Source organism: Enhydra lutris, unplaced genomic scaffold, assembly GCF_002288905.1.
Source record: "Enhydra lutris kenyoni isolate GAN:26980312 unplaced genomic scaffold, ASM228890v2 scaffoldscaffold25, whole genome shotgun sequence".
Taxonomy (NCBI): domain Eukaryota; kingdom Metazoa; phylum Chordata; class Mammalia; order Carnivora; family Mustelidae; genus Enhydra; species Enhydra lutris.
The window spans coordinates 1,453,618-1,470,739 of record NW_019154109.1 but is presented as its reverse complement, the minus strand read 5'-3'; the positions used below and the strand labels follow the sequence as shown (position 1 = coordinate 1,470,739).

At 33.5% G+C, this 17,122-nt stretch overlaps 1 protein-coding gene across 1 annotated transcript in view; it reads left to right on the top strand.

The window, feature by feature from the left end:
* LOC111151059 (DENN domain containing 1B) overlaps window positions 1-17,122 on the top strand; it is a 285,630-nt gene that overhangs the window by 135,820 nt on the left and 132,688 nt on the right. The window contains exons 6-7 of the mRNA XM_022508793.1: window positions 1,900-1,969; window positions 13,721-13,801. Of these exons, the coding sequence (XP_022364501.1) occupies window positions 1,900-1,969; window positions 13,721-13,801 (151 nt within the window). The remainder of the gene's footprint in view (window positions 1-1,899; window positions 1,970-13,720; window positions 13,802-17,122) is intronic.

Sequence of the window (17,122 nt, the reverse complement as noted above, 5' to 3'; positions counted from 1 at the left end):
CCAAGAAAATAGGACATCTGAGGGGTCTTTTTATTTGTCTGTTTTTTCCTTTTAGAGATTCGCAGATCAGTGTTTTAGGATTCTTTGGGGGCGGGGGAGAGGAGAGGTGCAAATATACTGGCTAGTGGTCATTTTCCCTTCTATTAGCACCTAGGTTTTGGTGTTCTGTCTTTTGCTGGTTAGTTACCATTGTTTCCTTTTCATCATTATGAAACCATTCACCTGTGTTGCTCTTTATTGCTTTTTTCTCCATTTCTCTTGTCCTCATTAATTTATACCCTTTTTATTCATTTACTGTCATTTTAGTGCCATTTCCAAAGGGCATAGAGATAAATGCATGTCTTCAATATGCTAGATTTAACCAGAAGTTGGTAGATATTTTAAAATATCATAGGTATCTTTTATATCATCACTTAGTATTTATAATTACTAAAAAACTCTATAACAATTCTGCTGAAAAAAGATACTGCACTTTACCCAACTGTACTTTTTTTTTTTTTTTTAAGATTTTATTTATTTATTTGACACAGAGAAAGAGATCACAAGTAGGCAGAGAGGCAGGCAGAGTGAGGGGGGAAGCAGGCTCCCCACTGAGCAGAGATCCTGATGCAGGGCTCGATCCCAGAACCCTGAGATCATGATCTGAGCCGAAGGCAGAGGTTTAACCCACTGAGCCACCCACTTGCCCCCGAAATGTACTTCTGTTGTGACTTTAGGTTACTCTTGAATCCAAAGCATCTTTCATAGCTATTAATAAATAGACATTATGTGAAAAATGCAGATAGAATGTTGTTTTTCTCAGCTCTATACATTGATTTTTAAATTTTAAATCTGTTATATACATGTACTCTTGTCAGAATACAGTTATGTAGTAAAAGCATCACACAGTTTTCTCTTAGAAAGTAATCTGTTATAATAATTCTTTGAAAAAAAAAGAATACTTTTTTTTTTAAAGATTTTATTTATTTGACAGAGAGGGATCACAAGGAGGCAGAGAGGCAGGCAGAGAGAGAGAAGGGGGGAAGCAGGTTTCCTGCTGAGCAGAGAGCCTGATGTGGGACTTTATCCCAGGATCCTGAGATCATGACCTGAGCTGAAGGTGGAGGCTTAACCCACTGAGCCACCCAGGCACCCAAAAAGAATACATTTTAATAAACAATTAAACCTTTGGATAGATTTTAAATATACCAATATCTTAATTTGTTAATAAGGAGTACAGATTTTGGGGGTTTAATTGAATTTTAGACAGTATTTTGCTTTCATAAGAATTAGTTATATTTGCATCTAGTAAAGTGAATCAAAATGAATTTTCAGTTATATATAATTTTACAATTTTTTAAATGGGCTTTCTGTTGTGTATATTGATGTTTACTTTGAAATTTATCATCCTACTTGAACATCAGTTTCAAAATAATTGATTAATTAGGCACATATTTCTATTGTATTATATATTCTCTTCAGTAATCATTAATAAGAAATGATTGTGTATTTTGAAAGCTTCTTAAGATTAGTTTTTATTTTGTATTATATTTTATTACAGTGGTTAACTTTTATTCTATGAGTGCTTTTAGTACACTCGTACCATGCATACCATGATACAGGATTAAATAATTTTATTGCAGAAAAAATAGAAGTGTGTAATGCATAATTTTAATAATAGGACTTTGGGTCATTATTATGTTATGAAAACTAGTAATAGATAATATTTAAAATTTTACTATAATAGTAAGGAGAGCATTGGTATAGTTCTTTTCTGCCATCTAGGATTAAGCTGTTTGAAATAATAAAAATTTAATGTTTTCATCTCTTTTCTTGATTCTAAATAATATATCCATATACATTTTTAAAGGTTTTTGGTTTTTTTGTTTGTTTTTGTTTTTGTTTTTTGTTTTTTTACAGTTACCTGCCATGGTTTGAAGTATATTACAAGCTTCTCAATACTCTGGCAGATTACTTGGCTAAGGAACTGGTAAGCTATGTTTTTTCCCCAATTTTTTCTCATGTTGTAAAATACAACATAAAGTTTACCATTTTAAGTATCTTCAAGTGTACAGTTCTGTGTCATTAAGCACATTAGCCTTGTTTTGTGCCACCATCAGCAGCAGCATCTCTAGAACTTTTCTATCTTCCCAAATTGAAACTCTGTGCCCCATAGAATGACTTTCCTTTCTCCTCCCCTGAGTCTCTGTCAACAATCATTGTATTTTCTGCCTGCATGAATTTGAATGTGTACCTCATGTAAGTAGAATCATATAATACTTGTTCTTTTGTGACTAGCTTATTTCCCTTAGCAGGTTTTGGGGGTTCATCCATGCTGTCGCAAGTGCCAGAATTCCTTTCTTTTTTAAGGCTGAATAGAACTTCATTATATGTACACACCACATTTTGTTGATTTGTTCATCTATAGATGAACAGCTGGGCTGCTTCTACCTTTTGGCTATTGTGGACAGTGCTGTTAGAAACATGGGTATACAAGTATCTGTTTGAGTTGCTGTATTTTATTTGAATTGCTGAGTAATATGGTAATTCTATGTTTAAGTTTTTTGAGGGACTGCCATAATATTTTTCACATGGTGTCACCATTTTACTTTCCCAGCAGCAATGTACAAGGTTCTAATTTCCCTACATCCTCCCCAACACCTGCTATTTTCTCTTTTGTTTTTGTTTTGTTGAATTATTATTTACATACAGTATATTAATTTCAGGTGCACAGCATAATGATTTGACATTTGTGTACATTGTGAAATATTATTATAGTAACTCTAGTTAGCATTTGTCATTACCAACTATACAAAGTTACAGGTGTGTGTGTGTGTGTGTGTGTGTGTGTGTGTGTGTGTGTGTGAGAGATGGGAACTTTTAAGATTTACTTTCTTAAGATCTTTCAAATTTGCAATACAATATTGACTATAGTCACCATGCTGTACATTATATGTTATATGCTCTTGACTTATTTATGTTGTTAAGTGGAAGTATGTACCTCTTGATCACTTCACCCATTCCACCCATCCCCCAACCTCTTCCCCTCCAGCAACCATCAATCTAATCTGTTCTCTGTATCTATGAGTTTTATTTTGTTTTGTCTTTGTTTTGTTTTTTAAATTCCATATGTAAGTCAAATCATATGGTGTTTGTCTTGCTCTGACTTATTTCACTTAGCATAAGTGCCCTCAGGGTCCATTTATGTTGTCACAGATGGAGAGATTTTGTTCTTTTTATGGCTGAGTAGTATTCCACTGTGTGTGTGTGTTTGTGTGTGTACAATACCTCTTTATCCATTCATCCACTGATGGACACTTGGCTCATTTCCATATCTTGGCTGTTGTAAATTATGGCACAATGGACATAGAGGTGCATGTATCTTTTCAAATTAGTGTTCTTATGTTCTTCACACATATACCCAAAGATGGAGTTGCTGGATCACATGGCAGTTCTAGTTTTAATTTTTTAAGAACTTCCAAACTGTTTTCTACAGTGGCTGCACCAGTTTACATTTCTAGCAATAGTGTGCAAGGATACACATCCTTTTTCCACATCCTTGCCTATACTCATTATTTCTTGTTCTTTTCGCAATAACCATTATGACCGGAGTGAGGTGATAACTCATTGTGCTTTTGATTTGCATTTCCCTAATGAGTAGTGATGTTGAGCATCTTTTCATGTGCCTATTGGCAGTCTGTTTGTGTTCTTTGGAAAGATGTCTATTCAGACCTTCACCCCATTTTTTAAATCATTGTTTATTTTTTTGTTATTGAGTTGTATGAGTTCTTTATGTATTTTGTATATTAAATCCTTATTTGATACATGATTTGTAAATATCTTTTATTCAATATATTACCTTTTAATTTTATTGATGGTTTCTTTCACTTTGCTTTTTCGTTTGATGTAGTCTCATTTCCTTTTTTTTTCTTTCTTTTTTTTTTTTTTTTTTTTTTGCTTTTATAGCCATTGACTCTAAAGTCAGACCCAAAAATTGTCTCCAAGACCTGCATATATTTTCTTTTAGGAGTTTTATAGTTTCTGCTCTTACCTTCAAGTCTTTAACCGATTTTGAGTTAATTTTTGTGTGTGGTATAAAATAGTGATCTAGTTCCATTCTTTTGCTTATGACTGTCCAGTTTTCCCAGCACCATTTATTAAATAGAATGTCCTTTATCCAAAATCTTGCCTCCTTTCTCATAAATTAATTGACTGTGTATGTGTGGTCTCTTTGTTCCATCCCACTGATTTTTGTGTCTGTTTTTGTGCCAGTAGCATACTGTTTTGGTTACTATATCTTGGTAATATAGTTTGAAATCAGGAGCATGATGCCTTTAGCTTTGCTGTTCTTTCTCAAGATTCCTTTGGCTATATGGGATTGTTTGTGTTCCATACAAATTTTAGAATTATTTGTCCTAATTCTGTGAAAAAATGACATTAGAACATTGATATGGATTATTTTGAATCTATAGATAAAATGGGTAAAATAGATATTTTAACGTGGTCTTTTAATTCATAAGACCAGATTATCTTTCCATTTATAGTGTCATCTTCAGTTTCTTTCATCAGTGTCTTCTGGTTTTTAATACATAGGTCTTATACTTTCTGGGTTAAATTTTTTTCAAGGTATTTTATTCTTTTGATGCAATTATAAATGGGATTGTTTTCTTTATTTCTCTTTCTGATAGTTCACTGTTAGTATAGAAACACAACAGACTTTTGTATATTGATTTGGTATCCTGCAACTTTGCTGATTTTATCTAACAGGTTTTTGTTTTTGTTTTTTGTGGCATCTTTAGGGTTTTCTCTCTATATATAGAAAACCATGTCATTTACAAATAGTGACAGTTTTACTTCGTCCTTTCCAACTTGAATGTCTCTTATTTCTTTTTCCTACCTGCTTGTTCTGGCTAGGACTTAAAGTATGATTTTGAATAAAAATGGTGAGAGTGGGCATACTTGTCTTCATCCTGATCTTAAAGGAAAGGCTTTCAGCTTTTTACTGTTGAGTATGATATTAACTGTGTACTTGTTATATATTGCCTTCATTACATTGAGGTACATTCTGTCTATACCCACTTTGTTGAGAGTTTTGGTCATAAATGAATGTTCAATTTTATCCGATGGTTTTTCTGCATCTATTGAGATGATCATATAATTTTTATGTTTCATTTTGTCAATGTGGTATGTCACATTAATTGATTTGCAGATACTAAAACCATCCTTGCATCCCTAGAATAAATCCCACTTGATTATGGTTGATTGTCCTCTTAATGTACTGTTAAATTTGATTTGCTTATATTTTATTGAAGATTTTTGCATCTTTATGAGGGAACTTGGCTTGTAATTTTCTTTTTTGTGTTATTTTTGCCTGGTGTTGGTATCAGGGTAATGTTGACCTTATACAGTGAGTTTGGGAACATTCCCTCCTTTTCAGTTTTTTGGAGAGTTCAAGGAGGATTGATATTAAATCCTCTTTGAATACTTGGTAGAATTCATGTGAGAAACTATCTGATCTTGGACTTTTATTTTTTGGGAGTTTTTTGATTACTCATTCAGTCTCCTTATGAGTAATCACTCTATTTAGTTTTTCTATTTCTTCATGATTCAGTCTTGGAAGATTATAAATTTTTAGGAATTTATCCATTTCTTCTAAGTTGTTGAATTTGTTGACATAACATTATTTTAGTAATCTCTTATGATCATTTGTATGTTCCTTTGGTTTGAGTTGTATCTTCTTTTATTTTTGATTTTATTTATTTGAGAACTCTTTTTCCCTTGTAAATCCAGCTAAAGGTTTGTCAAGTTTGTTTCTGTTTTTAAAAAACCAACTCTTAGTTTCACTGATCTTTTCTATTGCCTTTTGAGCCCCTATTTCACTTATATGTGCTCTGACATTTATTATTTCCTCCCTTCTACAATATTGGGGCTTCATTTTTTTTTTTTTTTACATTTTTTTAGGTGCAAAGTTACTCTACTTGATATTTTTCATGTTTCATGTGGTAGGTTTATATCACTATAAAGTTTAGAGCTATATTGCTACATCCTATAGATTTTGGTGTGTTATATTTTCATTTGTCTCAAGGTATTTTTTGAATTTCTTTTTATTTCATTGAGCCATTGGTTGTTCAGTAGTATGTTGTCTAATCTCCATCTGTTTGTGATTTTTCCAGTTTTCTTGTAATTGACATCCAGTTTTGTACAATTTTTGTTGGAAAAGATGTTTGATGTGATTTCCATTTTCTTGAATATATTGAGACTTGTTTTGTAGCCTAACATATGAAATATCCTGGAGATTGTTTCATGTACACTTGGAAAGAATGTGTATTCTACTGTTTGGGGATGGAATGTTTGTTATATATATAGCTCATCTGGTCTAATGTGTGTCTTAAGGCCAGTGTTCCCTTATTGATTTGCTGTTTGGATGATCCATTCTTTGATGTAACCAGTGTATTAATGTCTCCTGCTATTATTGTATTACTGTCAATTTCTCCCTTCACAAATGTTGTATCTTCTTGCCGGATTGACCCCTTTGTCATTATGTAATGCCCATCTTTGTTTTTTTATTACGTTCTTTGTTTCAAAGCCTATTTTGTGTGATAATGAGTATAGCTACCACATTTTCTTTTGGTTTACTTTTTCATGAAGTATCTTTTTCCATTCCTTCACTTCCACTCTGTGTGTGTACTTACATATGATGTGAGTCTCTTGTAGGCAGCATATAGATGGGCATAGTTTTTTTATTATTATTATTATTTTTAAAGATTTTATTTATTTGTTTGACAGAAACAGACACAACAAGAGAGGGAACACAGGCAGGGGGAGGGGCAGAGGGAGAGGAAGAAGCAGGCTCCCCGCTGAGCAGGGAGCCTGATGTGGGGCTCAATCCCAGGACCCTGGGATCATGACCTGGGCTGAAAGCAGACTGAGCCACCCAGCACCCCTGGTTTTGTTTTTGTTTTTAATTATTTAGCCACTTTGTATTTCTTGATTGGAGAATTTAGTCCATTTGCATTTAAAGTAATTATGTATACTTATGTAATTATCGCCATTTTGTTTAATTGTTGTTTGGCTATTTTGTAGTTCTCTGTTTTGGTCTTCTCTTGCTTTCTTCCTTGTTGGTTTGATGGATTTATACTGCTGTATACTTTGATTCCTTTTTCATTTTCTTTTGTGAATCTTCTGTAGGTTTTGACTTTGTGGTTATGATGAAGCTTACACATAACAGCTTATGTACTTAATAGCATATTTTAAGCTGATAGCAACTTAAACTTGAATGCATTTTAAAATAAATTTTTACCCACCTTCCCATAAAAACATATTTTTTATTTTTATTTTTTTAGTGAGAGAAAGAGAGAATACGTATGGGGAAGGGCAGAGAGAGAGAGGGAGAGAATTGTAAGCAGGCTCTGCACTCAGTGCATATGGAGCCTAATGGAGGGCTTGATCTCATCACCCTGAGATTATGACTTGAGACAAAATCAAGAGTCAGACTCTTAATCAGCTGAGCCACCATGGTGCCCCCATGTTTCATGCTTTTGATGTCAATTTTAAATCTCTTTATTTTCTATATTCCTTAACTAATGATTATGGTTTTAGTTATTTTCACTACCATTGCCTTTTAACCTTCATATTAACTTTATCAGTGTTTAATCTACTACCTTTACAATATATTTACTAATGAGATTTTTACTTTCATATGTTTTCTTAATAATTATTACCCTTTATTTTCAGCTTAGAGAAATCTCTTTAACATTTCTTATAGGGCCAAGATAGTGGTGTTGTATTTCTTTAGTTTTTGTTTGTCTGGAAAGCTCTTTTTCTCTACTTCAAATTTGAGTGATAATCTTGTAAGGTAAAGTATTCTTGGTTGGAAGTTTGTTTTCCCTCAGCACTTTGAATGTGTCATGCCATTTTCTTCTGGCCTACAAAGTTTCTGCTGAGAAATCTGCTGATAGCATTATGGGTGTTCCTTTGTAACAAGTTGTTTTTCTCTTGCTGCTTTTCAGACTCTCTATATTTTGATATTTTAATTATGTTTCTTGGTATGCACCTCTTTAGGTTCATCTTGTTAAGAAGTCTCTGGGCTTCATGGGGTGCCTGGGTGGCTCAGTGGGTTAAAGCCTCTGCCTTTGGCTCGGGTCATGATCCCAGGGTCCTGGGATCAAGCCCCACATTAGGCTCTCTGCTTAGCAGGGAGCCTGCTTCCCCATCTCTCTCTCTGCCTGCCTCTCTGCCTACTTGTGATCTCTGTCTGTCAAATAAATAAATAAAATCTTAAAGAAAAAAAAGAAGTCATCTCTGGGCTTCCTGGGTCCCTGGATAATTGTTTTTTACCCCCTGTTAGGGATGTTTTCAAGTATTATTTTTTCAAATAAGTTTCAAATAATTTTCCTGTCCCCTATAATATGGATGTTATTCTGCTTGATATTATCCACAGGTCCTTTAAGCTATCTTGACTTTTTAAAATTTTGCTCATTTGTTTGGGTGAGTTCCTCCGCCTTGTCTTCCGGATCACTGATTCTAGTCTGCTGTTGAACCCCTGTAGTGTATTTTTCAGTTTAATTCTTTTTCTGTGACTTCTATTTGGTACTTTCTTATATATATATTTTTTTATCTTTTTGAAGTTTTTGCTGTGTTCATCTGGTCTTCTCCCAATTTCAGTGAGCATCTTTATGACCATTGCTTTGAGCTCTTTATCAGGTAAATTATTCATCTTCACTTCTTGTAGGGTTTTTTTCCTAGAGCTTTATTTTGTTCTTTCATTTGGAATATATTTCTGTTTCCTCATTTTGGTTGGTTTCTATTCTATGCATTTGACGAAAAAGGTATTTCTCTTGTTCTTGAAAGAATGACCTTGTATGGATGAACCTTATCATACAACCCTGCCCTAGCTCATGGTTGTCTCTTGAACCTTTATGATTGTCTAAGCACCCTGATTCATTATTGATAACTCCTAGTTGTTGAGATAGTCCATATCCTCTGAATGTTCCAGAGGGAGGGATCTTTCAGCCCCTAGTTTCGGCTGGTTGGAAACTAGATCCTCAGGCAGCAGCTTTAAAGTTATGTAAATAGTTTGTGGGACAGCAATCAGAAAGTCTGCTGGTCTTCAGACCCATCAATCTGGAAACATACCCTTGGTGACAATGGCAATAAATGTGTGGCTTCATACTTATGAAATCCCTGAAAGGATTAGGGAGGTACCAGTGAGCGCAGCAAGGCCAAGGGAGAGTGCAAAGATGATATCACCTGGTCTATGTTCACTGAGAATACTTTGATAGGCTTTAGGTGTGTGGTAATCCTAAAGTGTTCCTCTCAGTAGAAGTTCCAGGATAAGTAAATAGGAAGACTGTGTTTCCTTCTACTGTTTGTAGAGCCCTGAGGGTGGTAGCCTGCCAAGAACTTTCTCTTCTATTATTTCAGACCTGTGGGGCCCAGAAACACAATTCTCCCTGGCCACCAGAGCCAGGTGTTCAAGGAGCATTCCCTGTGTAGGCTGTAAATTCTGCTGGCTGTGGTGGGGCTGCAGGGATGGCACAGGGCCAGGATGTGCCCACCAGCACTAGAAAGGTAGAGGGAGAAAGCAAAAATGACACCTACCAGCACTTCTATCCTGGAGAGAGTTTGAATAAGCTCCTCCTCCTCTGGCAGATGCTTTAGGATTGGCAAATGAATTTCCTTCATGTAGGTCCAGGTGCTCTCCATACTGCTGCTTTTGTGCTTGGTCCTGTGGCAAGTGAGTCTATGTACAAGTTCTTCAAGAGTAGGAGCTCTGTTCCCTACAACTTTTTGTTCTCCTGGATGTAAGCCCTGTTGGTTTTCAAAGCCAGACATTTGGGGAGCTCATTGCTCTGGTGCAGGTCTGAAGGGTTGAGGTGCCTTATATATGTCATAAGCCCCTTGCTTATCAGGGAGAAGCTGCTTGAGATCCTTCATGACTGTGGGTCACCACCACACGGTGGATGGAGTTTTGGATGAGACCATATCTCTGCCTCTTCTACATTTCTCGGTGTGGTTCTATTATTCTTTGTTGTGCAGGAGCAATTCAGCTAGTTTTCAGGTATTTTTCTGGGGGAATGATTTCATATGTAGCTGTAGATTTGCTCTATCTATAGGAGGAGATGAATTCAGGACTTACGCTGCCCTCTTGGAATGCCTCCTTGTTTTGTGTTTATAGTAGCCATTCTAATGGGTGTGAAGTGGTATATCATTGTGGTTTTGATTTGCATTTCTTTAATTTTTGATGTAGAGTATTTTCATGTGCTTATTGGTCATTTAGTTTTCTTCTCTGGAAAAATATCTGTTCAAATTCTTTGCCCATTTTTAAGCATATTTTGTTGTTGGGTAGCAGGAGTTCTTTATATATTCAGATATTAATCCCTTATTAGATATATGATTTGTAGATATTTTCTTCCATTCCATAGGTTGCCTTTTTACTTTGCTAATTGTGTCCTTTGATTCACAAAAGTTTTTTTAATTTACATGAAGTCCAATTATGTATTTTTCTTTTGTTGCTTATGCTTTCAGTGTCATATCAAAAAATTACAAATTCAATGTCATGATGCTTTTCCCATGTTTTCTTCTAAGAATTTTAGTTTTAGCCATTACATTTAGGTCTTTATCTTTTTTTTCTTAAAAATAAAAATGAAAATGCTGAACTGTGCTTTTGAATTAATCAACTTTTCTAGGATGATATTTGTAAATTTTCCCCCTTAATCATTGTTTGATGTTTTTTACAAGAACTAATTTACTCACATATGAGCTGCACTATTTGATGTAATTTAATTCAAATAAAAGGTTTTTTTTAAATTTTGTAATGATTGCCTGTTATTGTTTTCTAATTTTTAAATTCAGGGTATATTTTCCATCCTTTTGTTATCTTTTTAAATTCTCATTTGAGGTGCATCTAGGTGGCTTAGTTGGTTAAGTGTCAACTAATGGTTTCAGCTCAGGTCATGATTTCCAGGTCATGAGATTGAGCCCCATGTTAGACTCCATGCTCAGTGAGGAGTGTGCTTGAAATTCTTTCTCCTCCTCCCTCTCCTTCCCCTTTGCTCCTCCCCACCCCCGTTTGTACCTTGTTCTCTATCTCTCTCTCTCTAAAATAAATAAATAAATAAATAAATAAATTCTTTAAAAAAATAATCTCAATTGATACTTCATTACTCTCGAGATTATATTTTTCTGGATTGGGCTGACATTGTTTTTCCTTTGTTTCTAACTATATAATAAAGTCTTTCTTTGATCTTTTTCGCCTATCTATACCTAAAACTTTGATGTTCTTATTTTATATTCTTAGTTTTCTCTTCTTTCTATACATTTATGGCCATTTCATACATACTCATAGCTATAAGTACCACTATATTTTGATTTTTAAGAATATTCTTTCTGAAACCTGATTATATCATTCCACTGCTTACAGTCTTCTTATAGCTTCCTTTTTTCTCTTAGAATAAAATCTAAACTTGTCTGCAGCCTGACATATAAGAAGTTCCATGATCTGGTTTCTGATATTCCTTCCTGGCTAAACTGCTTCTTTCTTACACTATCCAGTGTGTACTATCCAATTATCGTGAATCATTCAGGTTTCCCAGAATTCCTATATAATTATCTTTCAAGTATGTCACTCACTCATGAGTACTGATAGAACACTCATCTTTTAAGATTCAATGTGTAAATATCTTTAAAAAACAAAACTCGAGTTTAGCACAACTACTATTCCAGATACTTCTTATTAAATAGAGTTTAAATGTATTATTATTGAATTAAGATACTCCTTTTATGCTTCTGGTGAACAATCTCCTAATTTGGCAGCCAAACTTTATTATTATATCATAATAGCAAGGTTGGCTGTTTGTCAGAAGTTCAGGTGTATTTGTATGTGTGTGTGTAAATATTTACCCCTCTACACTTGACATACATAATTCTGTGAAGTATTCATTAGAAGTCATTTTATACTTGTACAGTTTTATGTTGAAGCTATACAGTCATTTTCCTAGCAAAATAACTGGAAATAAAAGAATTTAATTATAGCAATGGAAGCCTAAAACCAGAATTTTACTTTGTGATTATTTCTTATTCTTTGTTTTTATGGGTATACATTTGGAACCAGCATTAATTCTATTAGTCATCCAAATTTTGAATACTTTACTTTTAGAAACTCTTACTGTTAAGTTAATGCTTATGTATCTATAATATGTCATTCTCTCTGAGACCATCAGTAATACTGAAATATATAAAAGAAAATACTGTGAACAAATCTGTATAATTTTAGTTTTCTGAAAAGAGGGAATAAGAGAGACTACATTTATGTTCCTAATCAGAGGAAACTATATCGTAGGTTCACAGTATTAATTAAAAAACCAGGGGCGCCTGGGTGGCTCAGTGGGTTAAAGCCTCTGCTTTCGGCTCAGGTCATGATTCCAGGATCCTGGGATCGAGCCCCGCATCGGGCTCTCTGCTCGGCAGAGAGCCTGCTTCCTCCTCTCTCTCTCTCTCTCTCTCTGCTTCTCTGCCTATTTGTGATCTCTGTCTGTCAAAATAAATCAATAAAATCTTTAAAAAAAAAAAAAAACCAGAAGTAAATCTATAATTGTAATATTTTTTCTTTTTCTTTTTAATCCAGTGCCACAGGCTATATAGATTGATATTTAGATTTTATAATTGAAGTTATCCTTACCTGATCAACATCAGGAAGTATAAAGACATTTTAAAAGCTAGACTTTAAAAAACCTTATGTAGTCATAGGAGTTTTGTATAGACAGAGCATTAAATATCATCCAGGATATTCTCTGGATATATTTCATTTCTTAATGGTCAAGAGATAAGTTCTATAGTCATTGCTTTTAAGTAATTCTAAGGAGAATTCCAAATAGGCAGTTTTGAGCACACATTTCACAAACACTTACAGAAATTGGAATTATTAAGGTTTGTTAGTTAATTTATAAGACAAATTGTGAGAAGTTATATGTCTCATATCCAAATTCCTTAATATTATTACCATTTTTGAGCAATTGTCATTTTCTCTGGTATATTGTGCACAACTAAATATTTTAAGAATAAAAATCATGTGTATAATTTATATATTTATATTGGGTTTATATGCATAATTTGGAAAAAGTGAGCATGCATATCAAGGTACATTATTATTATACATATTCAGGGAAGTAGATGTGTTATATCTTCTATTTAATCCCATTTTTGTGAGTCAAGTAGTGACTGGTAGCTCTTTAGAAACGAACTATGTAGAATAACCTGTATGTTGTATTTTAGTACAATGATCATACGAAATTGTATCTATTCCTTAAAAATTAAGTTTAAGATTTTAAAATTAAAATGGAAAATGGAAGCATTCAGTGATATGATAAAAAGTTGTATTGTTGTTTTTATTCAATCCCATTGTTTTTGAATTTAATTATTTAAATGATTTCTTGAATTTAATGATTTAAATGATTTCCTCTATAGATAGCATTAGCGTATTTTATAATAATGAAGTTTTGCCAAATACAGATTTGTACTCAATAGAAATATTGCTGTTATGCTTATATTTGATTATCTTTTTCATATTTGTTAAATTTAAATATTTCAATTTCTGTTATTTGAAACATTCTTGAGGAAAGCAGTTGTCTAATCTGAATTTGTCTAATCTGAAAAGGCACAGTGCATGATTTATCAAGTAGTTTTAATTATATCACTTAGTATATAATTCATTTATAAAGTGTACTTTTTCATTTTACTCTAGGAAAATGATTTGAATGAAACTCTCAAATCACTCTATAGCCACCCAGTACCAAAGGCAAACACTCCTGTCAGTTTGAGTGTGGTAAGTATTCAGTTATTAACTGATTTTTTTGGTCATAGCACTTTGTCATTTAAGAACGCATGCACCTTCAGCAAGCTCTGCTACCGGGGAAATGTCAATGCTAGTAACATTACTGTAGGGTGATAGTGGGACTTTTTGCCATGCTTCAACTATCATATTTTAGATGTATATTTTTATAGATCGTGAATCACAGACTTTTTAAATTTACAGTAGCAGTAACAAAATCTATGAGAATATTTTGTGAGGAATATTGATTTTCAGGTGGTAAACTTTATCCTTAAAAAGGAAACACACACACATGTACACACACGTGCACAATACCCCTCCTAAAATGAAAACAGTACATAAATAAGAATTGAAAGTTTACCATATAACTAACTATATGATAAAAATTGTGGGCGAAAAGTTTTTTCTTTCCCTACACTGTGATCCATCTTCCCTTATAAACACCAAACACGGAGCGCCTGGGTGGCTCAGTGGGTTAAAGCTTCTGCCTTCGGCTCAGGTTGTGATCCTAGACCTCCAGAGAGCTGGATGCTGGGATTGAGCCCCACATCAGGCTCTCTTCTCAGCAGGGAGCCTATTTCCTCCTCTCTCTCTGCCTGCCTCTCTGCCTACTTGTGATCTCTGTCTGTCAAATAAATAAATAAAATCTTTTAAAAAAAATAAAATAAACACCAAACACTGAAAATATGGTTGAAGTTTGTCAAACAGTAAGCCTGTGGTGGTGTAGATTACTTACTGCCAAGAGTTTTAATGTGCACATTAGTATTTTGGAAGATTTTGTAAATGTTCAAAGTTAATGATCATACATGTGGATGTTTTCATTAATAGTCATCATACCAAATCAGATGTTAAAATTTATTTGTATTCATTTTAATTCCTCTAATGTAATGGTAAATTGTGCCACTTATAAGGAAGAAAAAAATATATAACGATGCAAGAGAAATTGAAAGAAAAAGTAAATTGAAGTGTATGTAATCATATTCACAGGTCTTTTGCTTTTTTGCACGATAAAGAAATTGTTATTTTCATTATATTCTTTGGTAATAACTTTCTTTTGCTTAAATTTTTCCTGTAATTTTGCTTAACAGTATTCTCTGACATTGTTCTGTTCTATTATTACTGTCAGCACCCTGGTTCAGATGCTTAGCACTTTAAATAGTTCTTACTTTAGAGTCTCTCTTTCTAATCCTTTCTACAAAACTCTATCAGATTAAACTTCCTTAAACTATATAAAGTTTCTTTCTGAAACCTAAAAGCTCCCCATTTTCTGTAGAATTTGTCCAGACTTTCCAGCAGGCTTTCATGACCACACACTACTTAGCCTCAGTCTACCTTTTCATTTTTCTGTCTCATTTTTTTTTTTCTAAGTTGATTTTCTACTCTGGTCACATTGTTCTGTTCATCTTCTTGAATGAACATCGTGTTTTCTCACTTGTACACCTTCCTTTTTTACTAAAGCCTCTTTGTAGACTATCCATCTTTAGTCTAGAACTAGCTCACTTCCCACCTTTGTGAAACTTTCCTGTGTCGTTAACAGCGTAAATTGTTCTTTTTCCCCCAGGATCTCTGTACCTTTATGTCTGCACTCTCTTTTTGAACACTGCCAAAGTGGAAATATTTAATAGTCATTTGGAGATTGCACACTGGAAATCTAAGGATAACCTGAAATTTTTAACCCAGATATAGCAGTCATCTGCAGAAATAGTTGTAAGAATACTTGAGCTATTTAAAGGACAGAATATAGAGAGAATAAAGCAGAGGCTGATGTCTAATTGCCAAAATACACTATAGAAGAAGAAAGGAGGTCAAGTGAAAGAATTGGAAGAAGGAACAGTTAAGGAGAAACTCAAATTTGTAGGTCACTAAACCCAAAAGAATGCAAGGTTAGTGGTTAGTGGAATGAGGTAGAAAGGTCAAGGAAAAACATCAAGATCAAAGAAAAGGTCTAGATTGTAAAAAATAAGTATCATTCTTTGAAGGAGTTGTGTTTATAAAATGATTCTAACACTTTGTTATAGGGTAAAGGAAATATAGGTACTAAGATAATAGAGGATAACTATCCTAGATCGTTAATGGAGTTTGAGTGCTATGAATTCTGTAAGACTGATGATTCATAGACCTATACCCCTGAAACAAACAATACATTATATGTAAATAAATAAGTAAATAAATTCTTTAAAAAAACTGTGCTGGTTTTAAATTGGAGTGTCATTTGTTCTGGAGTAAATAAATATCCTCTAAAAATACATTTCAAAAATACTGGATATTGAAATACTTCACCTTTATTAGTAAGAGTCATATATCAAAACTATTAGATCTCTTAATATCTAAGAAGAGAAGATACTGGTTTAAGTCATGGTCACTAAATGTGTGATGTTAGCAAAAAAGTTAATATCTTGTGAAAATTATTTTTCTTCATATGAGAAATTGAGTGAGTCCATTTTTGAGAAACTTGTTTGGGGAATTGTGTGAAATGATATATCTAGATATACTATGAAAAGCTATCCTAACATTAGTTGTTAAATGAATTGAAAATTTATTTCATTTGGATAAGATATTTTGTACCATAGCTGAAATAATCTTGTTTAGGGAATTTGAGTGACTGTGTTCCATGCTATGTATTCATTTCTATAATTTAAGCCTTTTTGTGAGCTTTTGAGTCAATGACTATGGTAGCTTTCAAATCTTGTACACCTTTTCTCAATACAGTATCTAAAGAATTGGCAGATTCAGCTGGTTGATAAAATATTGTCTTAAATTCGTGTAAAGTCCATTTAGTAATTTCATTTGATTTCAGCTAGAGCTTACTAAAGTGCTATGCCTAGTGCTGTGCTGTTCCTGACTGGCAGAGTTGGGATCCAGAAACATTGTCCTCAGCTACTTGTTGAGGTTTTAGTTTTATGATGCCCAGTAATGATTGATCATCCTAGGAATTATTGTTCTCCACAAAGTGGAAAGAAAATTTTGTTTGCACAATTTCTGATAGAAAAATGTGAGAAGCCTTGGGAAACTACTCTACTTTCTTATAATACCATATTTTGTGAATGCTCCAACACATAAATTTTTCAAGGCTTGACATTGAAACTATAAGAATATCACAGAGATTGTATAAAAAGTTAATATTTAATGTAAATGCTTACTTTGAAAGTACATTTCAAATTCATTAAATATCCACAGCATTTTCTACTCTCTGTTGAAAATGAAAATACTTTCTTTGAGATTTTTCTAGCATAAAATTAGCAAAACAGCATTTAAAATAGCATTTATAATTATAGTTGGATACTGTGGATAATGTGACTACACGAATTTGTCTCA